The sequence below is a fragment of the Dipodomys merriami genome, unplaced genomic scaffold, assembly GCF_024711535.1.
Source record: "Dipodomys merriami isolate MVZ:Mamm:240054 unplaced genomic scaffold, mDipMer1.0.p SCAF_22, whole genome shotgun sequence".
NCBI lineage: Eukaryota > Metazoa > Chordata > Mammalia > Rodentia > Heteromyidae > Dipodomys > Dipodomys merriami.
The window spans coordinates 24623563-24651125 of NW_027203604.1; the positions used below are offsets into that span (position 1 = coordinate 24623563).

Below are 27563 nucleotides of genomic sequence, written 5' to 3' on the forward strand. Positions count from 1 at the left end.
GCTTCAATCACAGCTCTACTTCTGGCTTTTTTTGTCTGTCCTGGGGCTTGAACTCTGGGCTTGGGTGCTGTCCCTCAGCTCTTCAGCTCAAGGCTAGCTAGCAGTCTACCACTTGAGCCACAGCGCCACTTCCGGTTTTCTGGTGGTTTATTGAAGAGTCTCCTGGACTTTCTTGCCCGGGCTGGCTTTGAACTGTGATCCTCAGATCTCAACCTCCTGAGTAGCTAGGATTACAGGCATGAGCCACAGGCACCCAGCTTACTTCTGGCTTTTTTTTTTTTTTGACAGTTTATTGGAGGTAGGAATCTCGGACTTTCTTGCCTAGGGCTGGCTTCAAACATCTTCAGATCTCTGCCTCCTGATAGGATTTACAATGTGCCTTGGATGCTCAGCATTTTTTTTTTCTTTTTCTTTTTTACCATTTAAATCACAACTCACACTAACACTAAAAAGATGCTTGGGAATTTTTTGCACAATGAAGATCAGGATGAGAGATAACAGATGGCAAAAGAAAGCCAATTTATAGCAAAGGAAACAGGCTCTCTCCGTGGATTCTTGGTAAAGTGATTCCAGATTCAATATATGCTGAATGTAAGTGAAGTGAAATTCCAGTTCCTTATTATCCTAATTTAAGGTGTGGGATAGAGCTGGCAATAATTTATTATCTACCTACACCAGTGCATTTCTAACACTGTAATGATGAACCAGATAATGAAGTTAAGTATAATTTAAAAGGTTGTAATTTTAAAGGAACTGTAATTCTCAGAAATGAGATGGTAATGAGATGTATCAAAATAATGCTGTTAGAATGTAGTAGGTTCTGTTTCTTATTACTAATTTTTTTGGGGGGGAGGAGAATTGGGGAGTTCCTGGAATTTGAACTCACGACCTCATTCTTGCTAGGAAAACATACTGCCACTTAAACCCCACCCCCAGCCCTTTTTGCTTCCACTATTTTTTGAATAGGGTCTCACTTTTTGCCGATGCTGGCCTGGATTGTGAGCCTCTTATTTAAGTTCAATAGCTAGGATGACAGTATGCACCGCTGTGTCAGCTTTTTATTGGTATGGTAGGGGCTCATCTCATGAGCTTTTCACCCAGGGTGGCCTGCAACCATAATCTTCCCAATCTAGCCTTCTGAGAAGCTAGGATTACAAGCAAGGGCCACAAGCCAGTTTATTTTTTACATATTTCAGATAATATAGTTACTATATTTTTGTAGGAAAATAAATTGCAAAATCTTTAAGAATGATACCTTAAGCTTTAAATTAAAATAAATTTTTATTCAAAGCATCTTTTAAAATTACAGCATATTTATTGATATGCTGCTAACTCTGCCAAACTACAACTTTGCCATATGAAACATAAAACACTTCCAAAATTTGAATGTAAACCACATTTTTAAAACAAAAAGCAGTCTGAACACACCTCAAATTTTAGATGCCAATATATTTTGTTCAAATGTATCTTATATCAAAAATGAACCCCTAAGTTATCATCTCTTTAATTGTTCTAATTATACAAATTTTAAAAAATGTTTCTGAAATAACTAGTGTGGTTGACAAAAGCTGACTGGAAACTAACAAAAACCCTTCCTTTTAGAAGGTCTTAAATTTTATCATCTGGCAAATACTTGCATTTTCAAACTTTGTATTGCCCTTTCTTCCTTAAGTAAAATTTCAGACTTTAAACTTCACAAGACTGATAAATGTTGCTTTTCAATTCATATATTTACGTTCACTTAAAAGGAAAAATTCAAACAGAAAATTCAGATGCTATGCTCTCTCTTACCACATTTTTAAGTGCTCCAAGTTAAAATTCTATATACCAGATTACAAACAAAATTCTTCGACTATTACAAATATAAATTTTCTTCTTACAAAAAACAATCCCTAAATATTTGTAATTTACTGTACAGAGGAATTACATTTTTAAAGTATGTCCTCATCATACACATTATTTGCAACTCTTATATTCAGTTTCATACTTTTGCTTCTTTCAAGACAATTACATACCTCTTTCCCCATGGCTATTCATTTTAAACTACCTGTATACTGCAATACATTGGGATTTTTGGATAAAGAAGCCTACATTCTAGATACTGTGTGAACTACATTTGTAGGATACCACCTAAACTCAAAGTAAAAAAGGCTCTGAAGAACCAATCTTTCCTTCTACTACTCTGTGGTTTACTCTAAGCAATTTTTAAATTACCATGCTATGCATGTAATTTATTTCAGCTTATAACTAAAGCTGAAGTTAACAGTTTTATGCCTACATTGGGAGGTGGACTGCTCAGATTTTCTTTTTTTTCTTTAATATATAAGGTGGTGCTTAATAATTTCATTTATTTGGAAAACAAGATTTAAAACCACCACACAAGTCAATACACTTGCAGTTCAAACTATTCCAGATGCCTATATATTTGAGTAGCTAATATTCTTCTGCTGTGTTTAATTGACAGCTAAATTTAGTGAACACAAAATAGTTTGGCATGTTATTCTGAAGTAAAGCAAGAAGGTGGCTTTATGCACTGAAAATATAAATATGGAGGCTTCCATCTGCTAAAAACGCTAAACAAGCAGTACAAATAAAATTTAGTGTTTACTAACAAAAGATCCAAAACATTTCACTATACAATAACCCTGTAGAAGTCCCTTTTATTAATACAAACACAAGTGCCAAATCTCATTACAGGGCTCATAACAGATGTAATTGGTATAGATATATACACCAATTACCATGTTACCTAGACTTTGCAAGATTAATCACTCAATTTCAGCGAATGAGAAATGTGAAATGTGCAAAAATTACCAAGTTAACATGTAAAGGGTGACAAGTGTTTTTCAAACTTAAACATTATAGTGAATTATAAAGCCCCTGAAAGATAAAGACAGACTGATTTTACTCCACTTTTGAAAATTCTGAACTGTGGTGCAGCTTACCAAAATCTTCAACTATCTACTGTTTGACAAGTCCATGACTTAGAGCATCTTCCCATTTTTCCAGCTTATTGGGCATGCTATTTTGCAACTTTGAAACATTTACCTTATACACCCATCTTATACTTTCTTGCCTGCATCAGGGATTATGTGGTATCGTTAAACATACAAATATACATTGTTAAAAAAGATCTTTCAAATAATCTATTTCAACCTTCTTTGGCTATTTGTACCATTCTTTTTTTTTTTCTTTCACACAAATGTCTTATTCAGAAAGTGCCTCCTGTGAGAACTGCTTCCAATGAATGCATTAAACTTGCAAAATCTAGCTTCCCACAATATGTAGTTTTCTACCCTGTACTGTGCAGTCCATATTTACAAAATATTTTAAACTTTACATCAAATCCATTTCCATAGAAAAAAAGTGCAATTCTCTCTCACCCCATATTCTGGAGCAATGACATTCTTCATGAATTTCTACAGAATAGCAGCCTATGACAAGCAAATAAGGTGCTTAGCTTACGCCCAAGGATCTACTTTGTAAGTACGCTGGGCAGTACTTTTGTACAGTGCAGTCTGTGTGCAGCCTACTGGCGGAGTGGTGCCCCAGTCAGATTGGCAAGCTCAATGAGCGCCAGGGCCCCATGCAGGCGTTCCCGCTGCTCTTGTAGCCGGCGCTGGGCACCACTCTTCTCATCTTCTTCCTCATCAGACTGAAGGTATTCCAGAGGGTCCTGCTGCTCCTGATCCGCCTTCTGAACCAGCTTGGCTTTTAAGGTGGGGGCACGCTGCTCTTTCATTTCCCAGTATCTGTGTGAAAGGTGGACACATCAATTATTTGGAACACGTCGAATTCCCAAATACTGACTTTTCTTTTTTTCAAAAAGAAGTTCCTGCTGGGCATCAGTGGCTCACATCTGTAATCCTAGCTACTCAGGAGGCTGAGATCTGACAGTTGTGGTTCAAAGCCAGCCCCAGCAGGAGAGGCCGAGAGATTCTTATCTCCACCACTCAGAAAACCGGAAGTGGCACTGTGGCTCAAGTGGTAGAGCACTCGCCTTGTGTTGAAGAGCTGAGGCCCAGGCCCAGAGTTCAAGCCTCATGACTGACAAAAAAAAAAAAAAAAAGATGTTCCTTAACACAGGATAGCTTTTCTGTGTTATAGCTTATATAGTTCTAGTGATTTCACATGTATCATAAATATTCCCATTTACAGAGGGTAAAACTCAATCAACCTCAAAGAAGTGAAGACTTCTGTTCAGGCTCTATAACTAAAACCCAGCAGTTTCAAATTCCATACTCTAATTGTGTGTTTTTGCCATTAAACTTATTGCACTGGGGCTGGGGGTTTACATCAGAACTGGAGTGCTTGCCTAACCTACACAAGTCACTGGGTTCAATCTCTATCACTACAAAAGAAAGGGAAGGGAAGGAGAGGAGGGAAGGGGGAAAGGAGAAGGGAAAAGGGAAAAGGAAAAGGAAAGGAAGGAGGAAGGGAGAAATGAACAATGTAATGTACTAAACCACAATGTATTTGAGAGCTATAAAAACAGTATTTATTATTTCATGTAAAAACGTCCATACAGTTTTACATATAAATGTTTATAATTGCTTTATTTGTAGTAGCTTAAAATAACCCAATGTCTGTCAAAAATTGACAAATATCCTAATTGATTACTATCCAGCAATAAGAGGAATGAATTCTTGACACACTCAAAATGGATGAATCTTAAAATAATGATGTTGAATGACAGAAGCCAAACAGGATACATACTGTTTAACTACATCTATATAAAATTCTAGGAAAAGCCCAGCAGTGGTGACTCATAGCTGTCATACCAGGTATGTGGTTAGTGAGATCATGATTGTGGTTCCAAAGCAGCCTGGGTAGAAAAGTCTGAGAAATTACATCTCAATGGAAGAAGCTGAGTATAGTAGGATATGCCTGTCATCGAGCTATGGTGGGAAGCAAAAAACAGGAGGATCACAGTCCAAGTGCAAGCCCAGGCAGGAAGTGAAATCCTATTTCAAATATAAGGAGGTGTAGCTCAACACCAAAGCCACTTCTGAGCAAGTGCAGGATCCTGAACTTGATCCTAAATGTAGAAACAGCATGTGAAGCTGTGGGAAAGCATGACCAGGTGCTGCTGGCTAGTCTACAGCAGGTAAGTTCTTAATGCTTAAGAGAAAAAAAGTTTATATTGACTCCCTCCATTGCAATATGGCATGCAAATTCTTGAAGCATTCTGTATTTTTTCAATGAGTCACAGAAGGCTTTGAAAAAGTTTATTAAGAAGACTTGTGTTTAGGGCACTACTGTAATTTCCTAACACATATTAGAATCTAATGCCACTCAACAATTTCACCGGAAATAAAGGACTTTTCAGGGTTATTTTTACAAAATATGCATAGAAGCAACTTATTTGAAATGAGAGAATCCTCAGTCCCTACCACAACCATAATGCAAACAGGAATCTTCTAAGGCGAGAATAGAGAAAGGACTTACTTTGCCAGCCACTCAGCAGCAGCCTTGTTGTCCACCGCCTGGTGTTTGCTCAGTGTGTCCGTGGGCTCCTCTCTCTTCAGCCTTGCATAAGGGTGCTTTGGACAGTGGCGATTTGCATGGGTGAATCTACTCAGGCAACCTTTAGGACATGGAAGGAAACACTTATGAGAATCCAGCCAAACAGATAGTAAAAATGTTCAGTCTTGTTAGTATCCAAGCAAAGTAAATTCAGGTAGAGATTCAACATTTTATAATGAAACAAGCCTCTACATGGTCTTATCAATGTTAATAAAAGGGACAAGAAAATTTTCTAACACAATTTGGTCATCACCAGCAAATACAAATGATAAACATGTTCAAAAACTCTGACCTGGTAATTCTGTTCTTGGAGTCAATCATAAAGATACATCTCAAAAGATGAAAAAAGTTCCAGATGTGAAAAATATTCCTCTCAGCTTGGTTGGTAATGAACATAATTAAAAACATGCTACATATTCAATAGCTAATATTTGCTTAAGCAAAAATTAAGTAGAATGAGGAAGTCTGTTGAGCTTCTGCACAGTACAGGAAAGAAAGAACAGAATGAAACGACAACTTACAGTGGGAGAACAGTTTGCTATCTACTCATCAACGAAGATTAATACCCTAAATATATAAAGAACTAAAAAAATTACCAAAAGCAACCAAACCAAACAATGGATAAATGATCTGAATCAATTGTATGTTCTTCCTTCAGGGTATAACCCCTGTTATCACTGTATTTGATTCTGGTGTCCTGCATCTTGTATATACATTTTTCTAATTTGGGGAGGGAAAGGGAAATAACAAAATGCTGCAAAAAAATAAGGATACAGGATGACCCATTGTAACAATGAGATGTACAAGACAGTATGTTGAAACCAACTTTGCGGAGATTGGGGCAGAGTGGGGGGTAGAGGTGGGGAGGAAAGGGATCGTAGGGGAAAAATAAAGGAGGGGGTAACAATGCTGGATAGGAAATAGACTCATTATATTGCTCATGTAACTGTAACCCCTCTGTACGGTATCTTTACAATAAAAAATATGTATTACAAAAAAGTTCTCAAAAGTGCAAAACATGAAAAATGTTCATTATCTTCAGCCATCAGGGAAATACAAAAGCACAATGACATCCCATCTCATCCATCACAACAGTAATCACTTAAAAAAAAATCTTGGTGTGGATGTGGAAGAATCTTTATTAATAAGAATGTATATTACGGCAGCACCTATGAAAAACAGTATTCAGGTTCCTCAAAAACTAAAAATAGAACTATACAACTCTTAATTTAGTCAGCATACAAAAGAAGACACCTGCACACCTATTTACTGTGGTACTGTTCACAAAAGCCAAGGAAGGAGCCAGTCTGAATGCCAGTCAGTAGGTAAGTGTATTAAAAAAACTATGGCAGGAGCATTCCAGGAAGATGGCGGAGGAAAAGCTGGAATCTGAACAAGCTCTCGCATAGAAAGCAGTTTTAGAGTTCCAGTGAACAGTCCTAAGCCAGAGAATCACACCAAGTGTGCCATCACAGAACAGAGAGTTAGACAAGAGAGGGGAAGCCAAGGCAAAAAGACACATCTGAGCGCCTGCCAGCAGCCGGCGGCGGCGGCAGGGTCGTGGCGGAGTCCGCAGCCCGGGCCATAACTGAGCGCTCACACAGACAGTCCGGGACGAAGGAGCCAGACGCAGCGGGCCAGCGGATTCTACTCAACACCAGCAAGAACCGACAAGGAACGGACATCTTCATCCTGCAGTTCGCAGACCAGAGACAACCCAGGATCCAAGACTCGACCTGAGTAGAAGCCCCACGTCCTCACTCCTTCTCAGGGAGCAGAGGAGGGAAGGCCACCCCTCCCCCCCCCAGCACCGGTGATCTCCATCTTGGATACAGACAAAGCTCGGAGGAGCTGCCAGCTCCAACCCAGGCCTTGGAATAAAACAAGTCATTTAGCAGGTCACAAGAACTTAACGGCGAAGTGACCTGCCAGACTCGGCTCCATCCAGGGAAAAGTCACCCAGCTCAGGCGCCAGCCATTGGAGTGGCTTTCCTCACTGGGTAACCAGAGCTAGAGGCTGCCCCTCCCTCTAGCAGCCTCCACAATCAATTGAAATACAGAAACCCTGAGAACGGCTCCAGGCTGGGCTCTGTGTTAGCCCCAGGAAAAAGCTACTGATTGTTGAAAGGCCTCAACCCTACCCAGAACCTAGCCTCACCACTGCATCCCCCTCTTTTGTGATTCTCAAAGCAGATCACCCTCCCAGTAAACTAATCTGGGAGAGGGATCTCAAAATCTTGGGTAAAGCAGAGAATTTTCTGCCTGTTCAAACAAACTGACTTAAGAAACCAATCAAGCCACAGGACCTCAAGCTGACCAGAGACTCCAACAAGAGGCTGGTTACAGACAAAAGGGAGATACAGGATTCTTCCCACCCCTCCCAAAAAAAAAAAAAAAAAATCAAAGAACTTTTTTTTTTCTTTTTTTCTTCCTCTTCTTTTCTTTTTTTTGGTACCTTATATATATATATATATATATATATATATATATATATATATATATATATATATAAATTTTTTTCCTTTTCTAAAAATTTTATTAATCTTTAATTTTTGCCTTCTTTGAAAAAATTGTTTTCCAGTAACTTTTTTTTCCTCTTATAATTTTTATTTTAGGAACACATGAATGTGTGTTTTCCTTTCTTTTCTTGTCTTCTTTCTCTTTTTCTTTCTTTCTTAACTATCTTTTTGTTTTTTTGTCTAGCTCTACTGAACTTCTGATCTTTTTTCTCCCTTTCTAATCCTTTTCACCTTTTCTTCTCTTTTGATCTTCTGTATGTGACTTAACTCTTGTCCTGCACATCCTCAGATAAACCCGTAGTTAACTAGTAGACTCTATCCCCCATTGTGTACACACTTAATCCACAAATTTATTACTCAATTCAAAACCTCTGAGACTTAAATTCCTTAATAGCAGTACTACCTCTTTATACCTATATAATATTTTAAGCATTATTTTAAGTTTTTCACTTCTTCTCTATGTCCCTACCCTTCTATTAATATACTCACATTCCTCTCTAAATAGATGGTCTTTTAATCTCCATGATAATATTAATTTTTACGTTTCTATTTTTTTTCTGGTCTCCTTTCATTGCCCTTTCCCATTCTTCTTTTTTTCTCTCTCTCTACATGCATCCTACCCAACCCATTTCCTGCATTGTGATTAGGACATAGTTAACTCTCCCTGTGCCTCCCCACACCAATCTATTCCTATTTTTTACCCACATCTCTCCCTAACCCTAATAATTTCTGGTTTTCCAAATTCTTCTCTGCGGTTCGAAACCCATTAACATATAGTTGTTTGATGTTGAATAGATGTATCTGTTGAACTAGATTGTATCTGTAGACTATTGACTGTACAAATGCAAACTTTGATTGATGGTTGCCTTAAGATAGTGTTCTAGCACAAAACTGGTGCTATTTTCATCTCAAATGGGCAGAGTAAGCCGAAAAAACACTAGAAAAATGGCAAATCCGGATATCTCAAGTCCCAATCTTGATAATCAAGGGTCAGAACAGATAATGAATAATCCAGAGGAGAGTTCCCAAATAGCTCTACAAACACTGGTGGCAAACATGATAAATGAGAAGTTTGACAACTTACAAAGGACTCTGTATGAGCGTGAAAGGGAGAGAGAGGAGGCATCCCAAAAGCTTATACAGGAATATCAAAAGCGTGAGGAAGCTACTCAAAAACTGATACAGGATTTGCGTGAACAACTTGAGAATACTCAAAGAGAAAGGGAGGAATGGCGTGAGCAGGCTGAGAACACTCAAAGAGAACTGCAGGAATCCCACCAACGAGAGGAGAGAGAACTACAGGAATCCCACGAACGGGAAGAAGCTAATCAAAGAGTAATACAGGAATTGAGAGACCAGGTAGAGAATACACAAAGATCACTAAAGGAATTCATGGAATCCATTAACAAAGAGCTGAAGGAAGTCAGGGAGACCACAAAAGGAATGCTGAATGGAACCCAACAGAAGGAATGGGAGTCCAAAGAAACCATAACCAATCAACTAAGTGATTTGAGAACAAACACTGAACACCAAATTAAGGAAGTAAAGAAATTCATACAAGACCTAAAACAGAGCTTCAACAAAGAACTTGAAGCCATCAAAGCTGAACAATTAGAAAGAAAAGAGATAAAAAACAAAGTAGAGAGTCTTGACAGCAGGTTAGACCATGCAGAAGATCGAATCTCAGGGATTGAAGACAGCCTAGATATTATAGAGAAAGAACATACAACCATCCAAGACAAGTCCAAGAAATATGATAGATCTATCCAACACCTGGAAGACACCATCAGAAGGCCCAATCTAAGGATAATGGGTGTAGAGGAGCACCTAGAAACAGAAGTTAATGGTCTAGGAAATTTGTTTAACAGGATCCTAGCAGAGAACTTCCCAAACATACAAAAAGAGAGGCCTATTCAGATACAAGAAGCTTTTAGAACCCCAAATAGACCAGACCAGAATAGGACATCCCACCATCACATTATAATCCACACAGGATCAACTCAGACCAAGGAAAAGATCCTTAAAGCTGTCAAGGAGAAAAGGGTAATCACCTATAAAGGGAAACCAATTAGAATCACCTCAGATTTCTCAGCAGAGACAATCAAAGCAAGAAGAGCCTGGAATGATGTATGCCATGCCCTAAAAACAAACAACTATCAACCAAGAATACTGTACCCAGCTAAACTCTCCTTCATAACTGAAGGCCAAATAAAAACCTTCCATAGCAAAGAAAAATTGAAACAATACATCTCCACCAAACCAGCCCTACAAAAGATTCTTAAAGATGTCCTACACATAGAAAACCAACAAGACCGCAACAAAGGTCAAGAAACTGCACCCAAACTGAGAATCCAAGAACCATAGAAAGAACCCAGTTTTTGCAGTCCCCAAGAAGGTGGATAACATGGCAGGAACTCCCAAATACCTCTCAGTCCTATCTCTTAACATTAATGGACTGAACTCTCCAATTAAGCGACATAGACTGTCTAGTTAGATTAAAAAACAAGACCCTTCTATCTGCTGCCTGCAGGAGTCACATCTTGCCCGTAAAAACAAACACATTTTCAAAGTTAAAGGCTGGAACAAAATCTACCAAGCAAACGGCCCCCATAAACAGGCCGGAGTTGCAATCCTAATATTAGATAAAATAGACTTCAAATTAAAATTCGTGAGAAGAGATAAAGAAGGTCGCTACATACTAATTAAAGGATCTCTCCTTCAGGAGGATATTACAATTCTAAATATCTATTCGCCAAACAATGGAGCACCCAAATTTATCAAAGAAACACTACTTTCCCTCAAATCCCATATAGATCTAAAGACAGTAATTGCTGGGGATTTTAACACACCACTCTCCCCACTAGATAGATCAACTCGGCAAAAACTCAACAGAGAAACCGCAGATCTAAACAACTGCATAGATCAACTAGACTTAACAGACATCTACCGAACATTTCACCTAGCAGCATCAGAATACATGTTTTTCTCAGCAGCACATGGAACGTTTTCTAAAATAGACCACATTTTAGGCCACAAAGCAAACTTGTCTAAATTCAGAAACATGGAAGTTACACCTTGCATTCTCTCTGACCACAAGGGAATAAAATTAGAACTCAACACCAAAAGCCACCAAAGAAAGTCCGGTATCACATGGAGGCTGAACAACACACTGCTGAACCAAGAGTGGATCATAGAAGAGATTAGAAAGGAAATTCAAATGTTCATGCTACACAACAAAAATGAACAGACAAATTACCAGCTCCTATGGGACACAGCAAAGGCAGTACTCAGAGGCAAGTTTATAGCTCTGAGCTCCTACATCAACAAATTGGAGAGATCTGAAACTAACAATTTAATGACACATGTAAACCTCCTTGAAAAAGAGCAGCAAGATAAACCCCAATCCAGTAGATGGAAAGAAATCATCAAAATTAAATCATAATTAAATGAATTAGAATCCAAAAAAACTATAGAAAGAATCAACAAAACAAAGAGTTGGTTCTTCGAAAAATTTAACAAAATTGACAGACCCTTAGCAAATCTTATCAGAAAAAGAAGAGAACACACCCATATTAATAAACTCAGAGATGAGAATGGAAACATCACCACAGAAACAACCAAGATTCAGAACATTGTAAGGGAATACTTCTCAAAACTTTATGCTAGTAAGTTTGAGAACTTGACAGAAATGGACCTCTTCCTAGCAAATATTGACATGCCAAAACTAAACCAAGATGAGTTAAACTATCTTAACAGGCCCATATCAAGCATTGAAACAGAAACAGCAATAAGAGACCTCCCAGCTAAGAAAAGTCCAGGACCAGATGGTTTTACAGCGGAATTTTACAAGGCCTTCAAAGCAGAGCTCACACCAATACTCCTCCAACTCTTCAATGAAATTGAAAGAGAAAGCTCACTACCCAACACATTCTATGAAGCCATCATAACCCTCATCCCAAAACCAGGCAGGGACTCATCAAGAAAGAGAACTATAGACCCATTTCTTTGATGAACATTGATGCAAAACTTCTCAACAAAATTTTGGCCAATCGACTTCAACAATGCATCCAAAAAATCATACACCACGATCAAACAGGATTCATTTCAGGGATGCAAAGCTGGTTCAATATACACAAATCAATTAATATTATTCATCACATTAACAGGAGCAAGAATAAGAACCACATGGTTATCTCAATAGATGCAGCAAAAGCATTCGACAAGATCCAACACCCCTTCATGATGAAGGTTTTGGAAAAATTAGGAATCCATGGAACATTCCTCAAAACAATAAAGGCTGTATATGACAAACCTACAGCCAGCATTATACTTAATGGTGAAAAACTAAAGCCATTTCCTCTTAACTCAGGAACAAGACAAGGATACCCACTCTCTCCACTTCACTTCAATCTAGTATTAGAATGCCTAGCTACAGCAATAAGACAAGATGCAGACATAAAGGGGATCCAAATAGGGAAAGAAGAAATAAAACTCTCCCTCTTTGCTGATGACATGATCTTGTACTTAAAGAATCCCATAGACTCCACTCCCAAATTACTCAAGCTGATTCAAAACTTTGGCAAAGTAGCAGGTTATAAAATTAACCCCCAAAAATCAATGGCTCTTCTGTATGCCAACAATGAGAAAAGTGTGGCTGAAATTAGGAAAGCAACTCCATTTGTAATAGCCCCACAAAAAATAAAATACCTAGGAATTAACTTAACTAAAGAAGTGAAGGACCTCTATGATGAAAACTTTAAAATCTTGAAAAAGGAAATCAACACAGAACTAAAAAAATGGCAAAGCCTCCCTTGCTCCTGGATTGGAAAGATTAACATCATGAAAATGGCAATACTTCCCAAGACTATCTACAAATTCAACGCAATACCTATAAAAATTCCAACCTCATTCTTCAAGGAAATAGAAGAGGCAATCCAAAAATTCATATGGAACAATAAAAGACCCTGAATAGCAAAAATGCTCCTCAATGGAAAGAACACTGCTGGACGAATATCACTACCAAATTTCAAACTCTACTATAAAGCCATAGTAATCAAAACAGCTTGGTATTGGCATAAGAACAGACCTCAGGACCAATGGAATAGAATTGAAAACCCAAAAATGAACCTACAGACCTATAGCCATCTAATCTTCGATAAGGGAGCTAAAACAATAGACAGCCTCTTCAGTAAATGGTGCTGGCAAAATTGGTTAACTACATGTAGAAAACTAAAGCTAGATCCTTATATATCACCCTGCACCAGAATCAACTCCAAATGGATCAAAGACCTTGAACTCAAAGCAGACACTCTGAAAACATTACAGGATGGAATAGGAGAAACCCTAGGTCTCCTTGGCTCAGGCCGAAATTTTCTGAATAGAGACCCGGAAACACAACAAATCAAAGAAAGGTTGGACAAATGGGATTGCATACGGTTGCAGAGCTTCTGCAGGGCAAATGTCATAGCTAGCAAGATCAATAGAAAGCCCATGGATTGGGAGAAGATCTTTACTAGCCATACAACGGACAAGGGTCTCATATCTAAAATATACTTGGAACTTAAAAAATTAAACCCCCCAACAGCAAATCCTCAAAGAAACAACTGCCCAATAAATAAGTGGGCGAAAGACTTAAAGAGAAACTTCTCTGAAGAAGAAAGAAGGATGGCCAATAGACACATGAAGAAATGTTCAACATCCCTAGCCATCAAAGAAATGCAAATCAAAACAACATTGAGATATCACCTCACTCCAGTTAGAATGGCAAAAATCAAGAACTCTAACAACAGATGCTGGAGGGGATGTGGACAGAAAGGAACCTTACTTCATTGTTGGTGGGAATGTAAACTTGTTCAACCACTTTGGAAAGCAATATGGAGGTTCCTCAAAAGACTTCACATAGAACTCCCCTATGACCCAGCAATCCCACTTTTGGGCATTTACCCAAGTGTTTACAAACAAGACCACACTAAAGCTACCAGCACAGCAATGTTTATTGCAGCATTATTTACCATAGCTAAGATATGGAACCAACCCAGATGCCCCTCAGTAGATGAATGGATCAAGAAAATGTATATATACACAATGGAATTCTATGCCTCCATCAGAAAGAATGACATTGCCCCATTTGTTAGGAAATGGAAAAACTTGGAAAAAATTATATTAAGTGAAGTAAGCCAGGCCCAAAGAAACATAGGTCCCATGGTTTCCCTTATTTACAATATCTAGTATATGCATGAGTCAAGCGGAAAAGGTCAGATAATGTGATGTCAGGAAAATGAACCCTTAGATATGTATTTTAATGTTTTTTTTCTTTCATGCATGTGTTTCTAACGCATTTATAAGATTATCTCTTTGTTGCTTTGTATGTCCCTCCCCCACAGTATAACCCCTGCTTTCACTATATTTGATGTCAGTATAACTTGAGGAGGAGATGGGGAAAAACCAGTTGTTTAAGGATACAGGTGGACCTGTTGCAACAATGAGAAGTATAAGTTGTCATGTCCAAAACGAGCTTTAAAACGTCGGTGCAGGGGGGGTGGGGTGGAATGGGTGGGAAGGAGAAGGATTGGGATTGGCGGGGAGGGGGGAGGCTGGGAAGGGATGTGAAGGGTAAACAAAAGGAGGAGGCTGCAATGCTTGGTAAGAAATGTACGCATTATCCTGCCCATGTAATTGTAACCCCTCTGTACAGTATGTTCACAAAAAAAAAAAAAAAAAAAAACAAACTATGGCATATGCAAATGGAGTGTCATTTAGCCATTAAGAAGACTAAAGTTACATCATTTGCAGAAAAATCAAAGACATCATGTTAAATAAGCTGGACACAAAGAGGTAAGTATTAGAAGTTTTCTAAATATAAAACTAAATGTTAAAAAAGTCTGTAATCATTTGTAACATAATAAAAACTATAAAGTAACAGAACTGTACTAAATTTTATAAAAAATATAGCAAAAATCTATAAATTGTGATAAAAGATTGGTTAATATGCTTATTTCAGTTTAGTATTTGAAAAGTTTAACCAGACACAATAGTTTCTGCATCTAATTCCTACTCAGGAGGCAGAAATTGAGGACAGTAGTTCTAGGCCAGCCTGAATGAAAAGTTAGCAAGACCCACATATCAACAAATAAACAAGGAGTGGTGGTTCACACTATCATCCCAGCCATGCAGAAGGTGTAAGTTAGAGGACTGTGGTCCACGACAGCCCCAAGGAGGGGAGGGAGGGGTACTAAGACTCTATCTGAAAAATAATTAAAGCTCCGGATACCTCAAATGGTGACGTTAACTGCCAAGTAAGCATCAGACTGAGTTCAAACCTTGTAACCCCTCCCCCCACAACACACAAAGTTGAAAACTTAAAACCAATGTAAAAGATTACTCTGAAGGTTGTATTTACTTTTATAGATATTTATATCTCCTCCTCAAAATTAAAAAGAATAATTTATTTAGAACTCAAGAAATTTCCAAGAAATTAAGCATGGATCACAATTAACAAGAAAATGTGGGCCAAGGTGGAGCAGAGTGGTAGGATGCCTGTCTAGCATGCATTCATGCCCTAGATTTCATACTCAGCACTTGGGGATAGTGGTGGAAAGCTTATATGGTGTTTTCTAAAATTGTAACAAAAATTTTCTTCCCTGAAAAAAATCCAAGTAAAATACACTTTACCTATGAACTCACTATTTTTCCAGAAACTTAACTTTAAGTATCATACCATTTTCTGAACAAACAAAAGGCTTCTCTCCAGTATGAAGACGTTGATGAGTTTTGAGCTGTCCACTTTGAACAAAGGCTTTTCCACAGTCTGGATAGTCACACAGATAGGGTCTCTCACCTAAAAAGACAGATATTACATTATACCTGAGACAATAAGGCAACAGATCATAAGTGCACAATAAAACACATCACTGTACACAAAGGGACAAGTGGCAAGGTCCCCAGCATCATGTGGGTGGTATCAAAAGAGGAAACACAATATCCTCTTTAGGCTATGGGCTTTCGAGAATCCAGGCTTAATCCTTGAAGTTTTCATATTTACCTTGCCTATATTTTTTATTTCCCATACTTTAAATCCTAAGCTCTTGCTGATTCTTTACAATGTCTACCACTCTTGTTTTCCATGGCTATTTCCTCTAGGATGGCCTCCAATACCACCCAACCTGAAGGGACCCTCCCATACCCTCCTAATTGGCCTCTAGACTCTTCTTGCATAGCACTTCCATAGTAGCTAGCATAGAGCTCTGTTTGTCATACCATCTACCTCCCAGATCACCCTAAACTCTACTCCATTCTTTGGACAACTGAAAATTACATGCTGACTTTTATATGTTATACAATCTTAGCTACTGGAAGGGGTCAGATTGACCTGTATCTCCCCCAGGACAGACATTCTAGCCTGGAGGCTATTCTTTCTCATCTTTTTTTTTTGTTTGTTTGTTTGTTTTACTTTGATTTAGGAGTGGCCTAATTAATTTTTAAAATATAAGAGTCACCAAAATTAAATTACTTCACAAAGTAATAGTTTTAATAATAGTATCTAAAGTTAACAATGGTAATCTAATATAATAGTTTAATAATGGTATCTAATATATCTAGTAAGCTTACTTTGTAATGATTCCAAATTTAAACTTTACCGCTTTTTAAGGATTTGAATAAGAAGGGTATACTTCTGTAAACACCAAAAGAAAGAAAGAAATAGAAAGCTTGTGTGTGATGGCCCATGCCTGTAAACCTAGCTACTGGGGAGGCAGAAACAGGAGGATCAAGGTCAACCCAGGACAAAGTAGTGAGATCCTGTCTCAAAAATCAGGGCTAAGGGCACAGCTCAAGTGTAGATTAATGGTTTACCTTGCACAAGGCCTCTAGATTATTAGTTCAAACCCCTGAACTGCAAAAAATTAAAAAACAGGGGTGGAGGGGCTGTCAGTAGACTGAGAGGTAAAAGTGCTATCCAACAAAAATAAACTGTAACAAGTTTCATTAGAAAGGAAAAAGGCAGCCGGTATCAGTGACTTAAATCTATAATCCTAGCTACTCAGGAGGCTGAGATCTGAGGACCATGGTTCAGAGCCAGCCCAAGCAGGAAAGTCTGTGAGACTCTTATCTCCAATAAACCACCAGAAAACAGGAAGTGGCACTGTGGCTCAAATGGTAGAGTGCTAGACTTGAGCTGAAGAGATAAGGGAAGCACCCACGCCCAGAGCTCAAGCCCCAAGATCAACAAAAAATAAAATAAAAGAAAGGAAAAGGGCAGATTCATTTTAGTGTAATTTCAATACATAATAATTACTATTAGTATCAGTCTTATTTATTCTTTTTCACATTAAGTACATTTCACACTTACTGAATATCTTGATTTAGACCTCTACATTCCAAGTGCTAATCGTCACACATATGGTCAGTGTAGCTCTCACTTTAAGGGCCAAATACATTGTAATTCAGTGGTAATCCATGTTTTGCACTTAAGTTTCATGTATAAATTAGAGGAAGACAGGCAATAGTGGCTCATGCTTATAATCCTAGCTACTAAGGAGGCTGAGATCTGCGGATCACAATTTGAAGCCAGCCTGGGCAGGAAAGTCCATGAGACTCTTATCTCTAATAAACCACCAAAAAGCTGGAATTGGTGCTATGCTCAAAGTGTTAAAGCACTCCAGCCTTGAGCAAAAGAGCTCAGAGACAGTCAAGCCCCATGACCAACAATACATACATACATACATACATGCATACATACATACACACAAAAGAACTATAAGGTTCATTCCCCTGGGGCCAACTTTATGGAGAGAAAAATGGTCCTCTATAAATTAAGTTTGGGCTCAGTGCTACATGGAATATTTCTACATACAAATAAAGATGCATGAATAATCTTGGGATAGCTACTTAAACTACATTAATTCTGAAAAATCAGTTAAACATAAAGTTAATGGTTTGGTTAAACACTCTAATGGCATACTGAACACTCTAACTATTCTATTAATAATTGATGATTACTCTGGAAAATATACTTATCTCCAATTGCTCAGCAAACAAGAACAAGAATTGACAGATGAGATTACACCAAATTAGTTTCTGTATGCCAAAATAATGACCACAACCAAGAGACAATAGAGAAAAAAATCTTCACCAGCTATTCAATGAAAAATTAATATCCAGAATATAAAAAGAGCTAGGAAAGTTACACAATGAAACAAAGTAATCTAAGTGCAAATGAGTTGAATATTTTTTTCATAAGAAATACAAATAGCTAATAAATATGTAAGTGTTCAACATTGTTAACCATAAAGATACAAATTGAAACTGCACTAAGATTTCATCTCATCCCATTAGAAGGACAATCATCAAGAAAACAAAAATAAATGCTGGCAAGGATGGAGAAGGGTTTTATGCACTGTTGGTGAGAATGTAAACTAGGAACAACCACTATGAAAATCAGTATGGAGATTCCTCAAAAAAAACTTATGACTCTACACCACTCTTGGGAATATATCCAAAAGACAGTAACTCAATATATTAAAAAACCTGTATGTCAATATCCATGTTATTGCAGCTCTATCTATCTATGCCCAGCATAATGAAATCTACCAAAATCCATTTGAATTAGAATATGGCAGAGGACATGAAATTTTTTCAAAGTACTATGTACACATCTGGAAATACCACAAAACAAAAATATACTATAATATATGCTAATTAAAAATAAAGTGTTAAAAATTAGTGATTGCTGTTTTCATATTTGGCCTACAAATGAGTTTTAGTAATTAAGTCATCTTGGGGCTGGGAAGGTGGCTCAGTGGTAGAGCACTTGCCTTGCATGCCTGAGGCCCTGGGTTCAATTCCTCAGCACCACATAAGCAAAAAGAAAAAAAGCCGGAAGTGGCGCTGTGGCTCAAGTGGTAGAGCACTAGCCTTGAGCTGAAGAGCTGAGGGACAGCGCCCAGGCCCAGAGTTCAGGCCCCACAACCGGACCCTCCCCCCCCCCACACACACAAAAATTAATTCATCTTAAGAGCATATCAAGTAAAATTCAGGTAGGCACAGGGTAGAACTCATTTTACAATAATATGACCATGACATCTAGCTTAATTACCACAGTAATTTTGGAGGTCACATGGAACAGATGTTCCAAATAAACTACCTCAACAAAAGGCAACTGACTACACAGTGCTTGTTTTTAAAACTTCAAAAACAACAGTGAACAATGTAAGAAAACTTAAAGGTACCAAAAAATTTTCCACTTACCTGTATGAGTCCTTTTGTGAGCCTGGAGTGATTTCTCCCTTGGAAATACCCTATTACAGATGTTACAACGGATCCTGCTAGATGAATGTTCTCCTTCATTTATTAAATCCCGAACTGTATCCGCTCTGGGTCTACCACGCCGGATTCCATCCTGTAAACAATGTTTACAAATCTTAATATAATTTATATTCACAAAAGCAATATATTATAAAAGATAAAGTCTTTCTTGAGTGACATTAGCAAAAACAGTGGGGTAGATAGTTCCAGTAGCCCATCCCTCAATATAAACCATTGAAAAATTTAGGAAAAACTATCCAAATTAGCCCTGCGGATACTCAGCAAATATTGAATAAGGAGAAAGCTTTGCAATTTTTACTAGTCTGTTCTCTTTCCCTTGCCCAGTGTGTCATAACAAAGCCTGTATTCCTATTGTAGGAACTTAGTCCCACCTTCCAAAGGAAACAGAGCAGACTTTATTCTGAAATAAGTGTTTACCTAAGAACTCTCCCAGAACATATAATTGATTCTTCAGAGGACAATGCTCAAAAGTCTTGCAAGGCAAATAATCTGATGCCAGATGGGCACTTAAGAATTGAGACAAAAAGACACATTAAAAGCCTGTACGGAAGAGCGGGGAGAAAGTGGAGAAAGTTTCTTTGAAAAATTAGAGCATTAACAAATGTTCAGGGCTGGGAAGGTGGCTCAATGGTAGAGTGCTTGCCTAGCATGCATGAGGCCCTGGGTTTGATTCCTCAGCACCACATAAGCAGAAAAAAAGAGCCGGAGCAGTGCCGTGGCTCAAGTGGTAGAGCGCTAGCCTTGCGCTGAAGAACTGAGGGACAGTACCCAGGCCCAGAGTTCAGGCCCATGACCGGACCCCCCCCAAAATAAACAAACAAACAAACAAAAAAACCCCACAAATATTCAAATACTTAGAAAGCCACACATGGTTCATTTTCAGGCCAGATAGGATGCTCAGAAAAACCTTCATAGTCTCTAAAATTTTGCCTCTGCTTGATCTTTAGGCTCAGTACAGCAAAAAAAAAAAAGGAGTATAGTGTGGCTAAGTACTAAAAGTGTGCCCCTAAGTTTATAGCCCAATTGTAGCGTATAGAACTCAGCTCTTACCACTACCATCATGAAAACAACAACGACAAAAACTATTCTCCAAAGACTTGGAAAATCTCTCTCTCTCTTTTTTTTGGTTGGAAGGTGGGAGAAGAGAGTTTCAGGATTTAAGGAAATCTCTCAAAATCCTAAATGGGCAGGATGCTGGTGGCTCACATCTGTCAGCTACTCAGGAGGCTGAGATCTGAGGATTGCAGTTTGAAGCCAGCCCAGGCAGAAAGTCTGTGAGACTCTTGTCTCCAATTAACCACCAGAAAACTGAAGTGAATCTGTAGCTCAAAGTGGTAAAACACTAGTATTGAGCAGAAAAGCTTAGGGACAGCACCTAGGCCCTGAGTTCAAGCCCTATGACAACAACAACAACAAAAAATATCCTAGATGGACATAAACTTAAAAAAAAAAAAAAAAAAGAACATAAGGCTCCAGACTTTAAGCCCTCTATAGATCACCTCTGTATAATAATAAAGTAAAAAGTAAAAAAAAAAAAAAAAGGACTGGCAGTGTAGCTCAGGAGGTAGAGTTCTAAGGCCTTATTAAGCATGAGACGGTGTTCAATCTCTATCACCAGACAAACAAAAATTTAAGTATACAAATCCTCTGCTATGAAAGATCACTTTCTCATGGGGGTGAGGGTGGGAGGTCCTGGAGCTTGAACTCAGGGCCTGAGTCCCCCTGCGTTCTTCAGCTCAAGGCGAGTGCTCTACCTCTTGAGCCACAGAACCACTTCTGGTTTTCTAGTGGTTTATTGGAGATCAGAGTCTCACAGACTTTTCTGTCCAGGCTGGCTTTGAACCATGATCCTCAGATCTCAGCCTCCTGAGTAGCTAGGATTACATATGTGAGCCACTGGCGCCCGGCTCCCTGAGTTTTTTAGCTCAAAGCTAGTGCTCTATCACTTGAACCACAGCTCCACTTCCAGCTTCTTTTTTTAGTGCGTAATTGGAGACAAGAGTCTCATGGACTAAGAAATGTATTTATTACCTGGCTTATTAAATAGTAACCACTCTATACAACATCTAAACTGTGTGTGTGTGTGTGTGTGTGGAAAGAGAGAGAGAGACAGTTTCAGAGCTGTTCCTGCCCAGGCTGGCTTTGAACCACAATCCTACAATCTTAGCCTCCTGAGTGGCTAGGACAATAGGCATGAGCCAACCATCCCTGGCTTTTCTAACATGTTATTGACTCGACTCTATGCAATTCAGAATAACTGATTTGCTATTGAATATTTAAAGAGTTATAAATGAGGTGCCAGTGGCTCATACCTGTAATCCTAGCTACTAAGAAGGCTGAGATCTGAGGATTGAGGTTCAATGCTAGCTAGAGAAGGAAAGTCTTTGGGACTTCTCTCTCGAATTAAACACCAAAAAGCCTGAAGTAGTGCTGTGGATCAAGTGGTAGAGTACTAATCTTGAGTAAAAAAACTTAATGACAGCTCCCAGCACAGATACAGGCACAGGCACACACGCACACAGAAAGATTATATATGTAACATATAAGAATATATATATAATATATAAAATACATATATATGAAAAAAGCATGTCTAACAGAGAAGACACAAAACATTAACCATACTGCTATATTTCAAATAACACTTCAGTTCTCCACAAGCAAACTAGGTTTTCCAAAGGAGCAAGTGCTGCAAAATACAATACAATACAATACAATACAATACAATACAACACAACACAACATACTGATCACAGACAGGTAAGGTTTCACTAAATACACTCTTTTATCTGCGTCATCTAATGCCCTAAGGAAATGAAGGATCTTTTAACAATACATTTTTAAATAAGCCATACTACTTACTTAAAAAGTACCATTTTCATTTTGCCCCTAACAAAAACAAGAAAACTATGTTTCTAGGCAAGTTTTGAAAATTACAGCATGAACTCATCATAAAACAACTGCATCTGTGGCCTAAGGAACAAATCTTACCAAGATTGTTGACAGTTCACAAGAAAAAGATATGCCAGCAAGCAATTTCAAGAAGCATGATTTTTTGCTGATAGCCGGTGGCTCACACCTGTAATCCTAGCTACTCAGGAGGCTGAGATCTGAGGATCTCGGTTCAAAGCCAGCCCGGGCAGGAAAGTCTGTGAAACTCTGATCTCCAATAAACCACTAGAAAACCGGAAGTGGCGATGTGGCTCAAGAGGTACAGGGCTCACACAGGGACAGTGCCCAAGCCCAGAGTTCAAGCCGCATGACCGACCAAAAAAAAAAAAAAAAAAAAAGAGGCATGATTTCATTACCAAAAACTTCTGCATACTTTAGTAAATGTAATTTTTTTTTTCTTTTGTTGGTCCAGTCGTGGGGCCTGAACTCTGGGCCTGGGTACTATCCTTCAGCTCTTCAGATCAAGGCTAGCGCTCTATCACTTGAGCCACAGCGCCACTTCTGGCTTTTTTCTTTTTGCTTATGTGGTGCTGAGGAATAACCCAGGGCCTCAGGCATGCAAGGGAAGTGCTCTACCACTGAGCCACCTTCTCAGCCCCTAGTAAATGTAACTTGTGTGTGTGTGTGTGTGTGTGTGTGTGTGTGTGTGTGAGAGAGAGAGAGAGAGAGAGAGAGAGAGAGAGAGAGAGAGAGAGAGAGATTGAGAGAGAGAGAGAGAGAGAGAGAGAGAGAGAGATTGATCCTGGGGCTTGAACTCAGAGTTTAGGCACTAATCCTGATCTTTTTTTTTTTTTTCTCCAGGCTACTAGCACTCTACCACTTGGCTTTTTGGTAGTTAATTGGATATAGTCTCGTGAACTTTCCTGGCCAGGGTGACTCTGAACTGCAATTCTCAGATCTCAACCTCTTTGAATAGCTAGGATTACTCAGTGGTGTGAGCCACTGGTGTTCAGCTCCTTTACTAAGTGTAACTTAAAAAATAATAATTTGTGTATCTCCAGAAGGCAATTAGTAATTTTGAAAATGTTTAGCCATGTGATGACTAAAAAACTTAATTCCTTGATATTTTTATACAGTGAAATACAAATAAAGGGAATAAACATAACCTAGAAGATAAATTAAATCTTAAAGTATTCATACCTAGATGAGAAAAACTATAATTGATCCTATTTCTCTTCTCTCATTCAGATCTAGATCCAAAATTCCTATAACCTTGTATCTGCCTTCTAACCCTTTCATCTAGATTTATCTTCACAATTTCCCAAATCTTAACTCTAATTTACCTCTGGCATTGTGTATACCCTTGCATAAATCAACTGAAAGTGATTTGCTATAATAGTTCATACATATTCTATATCAGCTGCTACTAAACAAATTAAAATAACTCCCTTAAAGTCAATTTATAGTCAGGCGCTGGGGGCTCACACCTGTCATTCTAGCTACTGAGGATCTTAGGTTCCCAGTTCACAGCCAGTCACAGGAAAGACCATGAGACTCTTATCTCCAATGAACTACCAGAAAACCAGAAGTTGTGTTGTAGCTCAAGTGGTAGAGTGATTGCCTTGAGCTGAAGTTCAGGGATAGCGCCCAGGCCCAGAGTTAAAGCCCCGAAAAAAAAAAAAAAAAGTTCTGGAAGGTTCCTCAGTTCTATCGCCTATAAATCTTAATCTCAAAGACTCTTCTCTACTTTCTCCTTCCTCATCATGCAGACAAGATTAAATGAATTCGAAATGTCAAAAATATCCAACACAGAGCCAGGCAGCAGTTTGCTGCTAACATTATGAAGTGCTTACTCCATGTCAGACAGTAAATGGCAGCTACTATGCCACCTGACACAAGGTTTAACATGTTACCAAAAATTAGCATGTACAAATTTCTGTAACTCAGTTGTATGACTACATGCAGTCTAGATGTTATGTTAAAGAAAGGGGACTTGAGAAAGACAGTGGCAGGTTATAAAGGGTAAACAGTACTTAAAAAAGCCTCCGCAACACAAACATAAAGTCAAGGGCATGGGGAGGCTTGGAGTAATGTTAAACCTGAAGTCTTCTCTCCCAGAATTTTACCAAACAGAAGATATGCTAATATATAATTATACACCAATAGGGGCCCCAGTAAGTTGGCAGATGGATATCGTCCTAGACAAGGGTGGTAGTGTTGGACAGCAACAAACAAAAAGCAAGAGGAAGTTGACACAGGGTTGTAGGCATAGATGTTAACTCCTCCCTTGGGAGCAGTGGCAACAAGACAGTAAGTGAACACAAATGTGCTCAAACCCACAGCTGTCTTGACAGTTACAGCATATGCCATCTAAGAGGCATACTGAAGTCATAGCAGGAGTATGTTACTGGCACTGCCTATATTACAAACCTGCCATCCATCTTCTTAGGAAGATTTAGCATGATTCACAGGATTCAACAATTATCACAAGTATTTTAAAAAAGCAAAACAAAATAAAGGAGTTCAGGACTCCCTCTTAAACCAGCCTACCAATCACAAATCAAACTGGCTTTCTTAAATAAAGATACATTCCAGATCTTTCTCTCTTAGGCTAAGGAGGCTAAATGAATAAACTTCTGTAGCTATATTTGGATTGCTTCACTAAGAAAAAAAAGACAAATTAAAACCAGTATCAGAGTTAAAGGTATAAGAGCATCTCCTAGCAAGCCTAATTTCAAACCCTAGTATCACAAAAAAGAAAAGGATGAATCGATTTATGAAAGTTACAGTATGAAAGACTGTAAATCTTAATCTCAAACTCTTCTCTACTTTCTCCTTCCTCATCATGCAAACAAGATTAAATGAATTTGAAATGTCAAAAATACCCAACACAGAGCCATGCAATAGTTTGCTGCTAACATTATGAAGTGCTTACTCCATGCCAGACAGTAAACGACAGCTACTATGCCACCTGACACCTGTGAAAAGGAGAATAAACATAAATAGCCTTTCATTCTACAAGTTCTCTGTAACATCTGGAATATTTTACCTCTGAAAGAGTAGGCCAATAGAAATAAAAGTCAAACCTATACATTGTGCTAACAACATTTATAAAAGATTTGTGTGAAGCCATAAAGAATGTACCTATAGATTTTACTTATCTATAACATTATACTTCTTGGATAATTCAAATTAGATGCAGTTAAAATAAAGAATACACAAATACAAAATCTGATAAGTGCATGTACACCTCCATATTGCTTAACAATATAATAAAAGGGCCAAAACATGCAAATTATCCAGTTTCCTAAAATATCTACGGCACATTCTTGGCCACTTATAGCCAGAAACAATTGTCTTCTTCACTAACACCCAATATTATGACTCCTACTGCCTTTCAGTCTGAAGACTTGAAGTGTGTCAAAGCAGTTATGTTACTTTATAGTTCTTTACACTAGTAACACAGTGTATCAATTTTCTCAACCCCAACAACATGGAGTTTCAACAATCTTGTTACTTTAAGTGAAACGACCAAACTTACTTCAATTTATACAGTACATACCAATACATACTCACTAGTCCACTAGGTGACTTGTTGGCACTTAAGATGAACAAATGCTTACATAGCCACTTAATAACGGCAACCTAGTTATTAACCTTACAACAGCACCGCTAACTCATCAAGAGAATTCTTATGGAATATCTTCATTGAGTATTTACAGAATGTAAAGTACTGAAGTCCAATCGTGACAGACAAAATGGTTTCAGTATTCCTGGAGGTTTACAGGTGGGAAGCATAATGCTTCTCCCACTGGTAGCTCATCTGTCTGTACTGGTAACTTTATATGTCCGTAAACGATGTTATAAATATGCAAATGGCCCTTGGGCCTGCCTCCGAAACAGAGCCGAATTCAGCGCAAAGACACAGTGCAGGGCTAGGGGCCATGAAACCGTGACCAACAGTCCGTTTGCTGTGTGATCGCAGGAAGGTCACTTTATTAGCATCTGTAAGCCAGAGCTGCCTGATCTGTAAAGCACAGGTTTTAACCTGATGGTCACATCCTTCCGGAGTAATTCAGGGTTGTAGGAAACAAGTGCTGCACCTCTGGGTGCGCTTTCCTCACTTAGCAGTGTGCGTACGAATGAAGGGCAGTAGACCCCATTTTCGCTAGGGAAGACGCCCCAACGCCCCTCTTTGCTCTTTGGCTGTCTCTGCCAGGCAGCTGTAGCCGTAACCGGGAGCTTCATAACGTGACTGGAAAGACACTGAGCGTCCCCTCCCTTCCCGCACTCCAAGGAACCCGCACAACGTCTCCACTCCTCCGACTTCCATCACCCGCCAGGCGGTGCAGCAGTAGCCAAGCCAACGGCAGAGGCGGTTAAATTTGGGCTCCCCGGTGCCCCGAGAGCGCGCTCCCGCCCACTGCACCTGCTAGCAAGGCGCCGCTGGGAACTCTGGCCGCCAGTCTGACGCGTGATTCCCCCCCCCCCGCCCCTCCACCCCACCCCGCGGGGGCCGGTTTTGGCGCGCGACAGTGACGTCAGCGTCCTGTCAGCCGCTGCCCTCGCCGCGGCCAGAACAACCTCGCATTTTAAACTCGGCCCCGCCCTGCCCAGCGCGTCGGCGGGGGCAGCTGGCTGCCGGGCTGCGCCGTTAACGGGCCCCAGAGGCCCCGCGCCCCATCCACCCGCGCTGCTCACCTTCAAGTGGCCGCTGTCCGGGCTGCTCGCTTCTTCCTCGTCCTCACCTCCCGAGGCGGCGGCGACCGAGGCAGCGGGCGGGGGCGCGGCCCGGCCCCGCAACCCCGGGTGCTCCGCTACAACCGGCAGGGAGGCCGAGGCGGTGCCCCCGGCGGCCCCGGGGCTGAGCGTCACGTTGTGCGCGTTCTCGCCCCAGCGCCACGGGTACACCATAAAGTCACTGAAGCCGGGGCTGGTGGGGATGAGCGGCGGCGGTGGCTCCGGCTCCCCTCCGCCGCCGCACGCTGGCTTCATCGGGGTCGTCCTGATGACAGACACCAGCACCCGCTTTGGAGAGTCGTGGCAGAAGATGACCGGCGGTGGCGGGTTGTCCCCCATCGGCGCCTCCACGCCCCGTATCATCACCCGGTCCCGATCCGCAGTTCCGGCGGCCTCGGGCTGCACTCCTTGAGTCCCGGTTTACCCCAAGCTCGCCGGCCCGCGCTGCCCTAGATCTCCAACTCAGGCCAGCCGGCTCATGGCAGGCGGACGTTTCCCGGAATCTTGCGCAGCAGAATACCAAAGAAGCTGAGGGACGCGGCACTGCCGGCTCCCAGCGGGCAG

The 27563-nt window shown here is 39.7% G+C and overlaps 1 protein-coding gene across 1 annotated transcript; it reads right to left on the reverse strand.

Annotated features, from left to right (window-relative positions):
- Positions 1-1294: 1294 nt before the first annotated feature.
- Znf367 (zinc finger protein 367) lies at positions 1295-27372 on the reverse strand. The gene is made up of 5 exons (XM_070033714.1): positions 26961-27372; positions 19290-19440; positions 15763-15882; positions 5449-5587; positions 1295-3752 (listed from the first exon to the last, which is right to left on the reverse strand). The coding sequence occupies exons 1-5, from the start codon at positions 27360-27362 to the stop codon at positions 3530-3532; spliced, it is 1035 nt and encodes a 344-aa protein (XP_069889815.1). The 5' UTR covers positions 27363-27372; the 3' UTR covers positions 1295-3529.
- Positions 27373-27563: the final 191 nt, after the last annotated feature.

Excerpts from the sequence above, each read along its gene's own strand:
- Znf367 (XM_070033714.1), bottom strand. The coding sequence starts at position 27,362 with ATGATACGGGGCGTGGAGGCGCCGATGGGGGACAACCCGCCACCGCCG. Across the intron at positions 15,883-19,289 it reads TCACAAAAGGACTCATACAG|GTGAGAGACCCTATCTGTGT; the intron begins GTAAGTGGAAAA and ends CTGTCTTTTTAG. Across the intron at positions 3,753-5,448 it reads GCTGCTGAGTGGCTGGCAAA|ATACTGGGAAATGAAAGAGC; the intron begins GTAAGTCCTTTC and ends CCTTTCACACAG.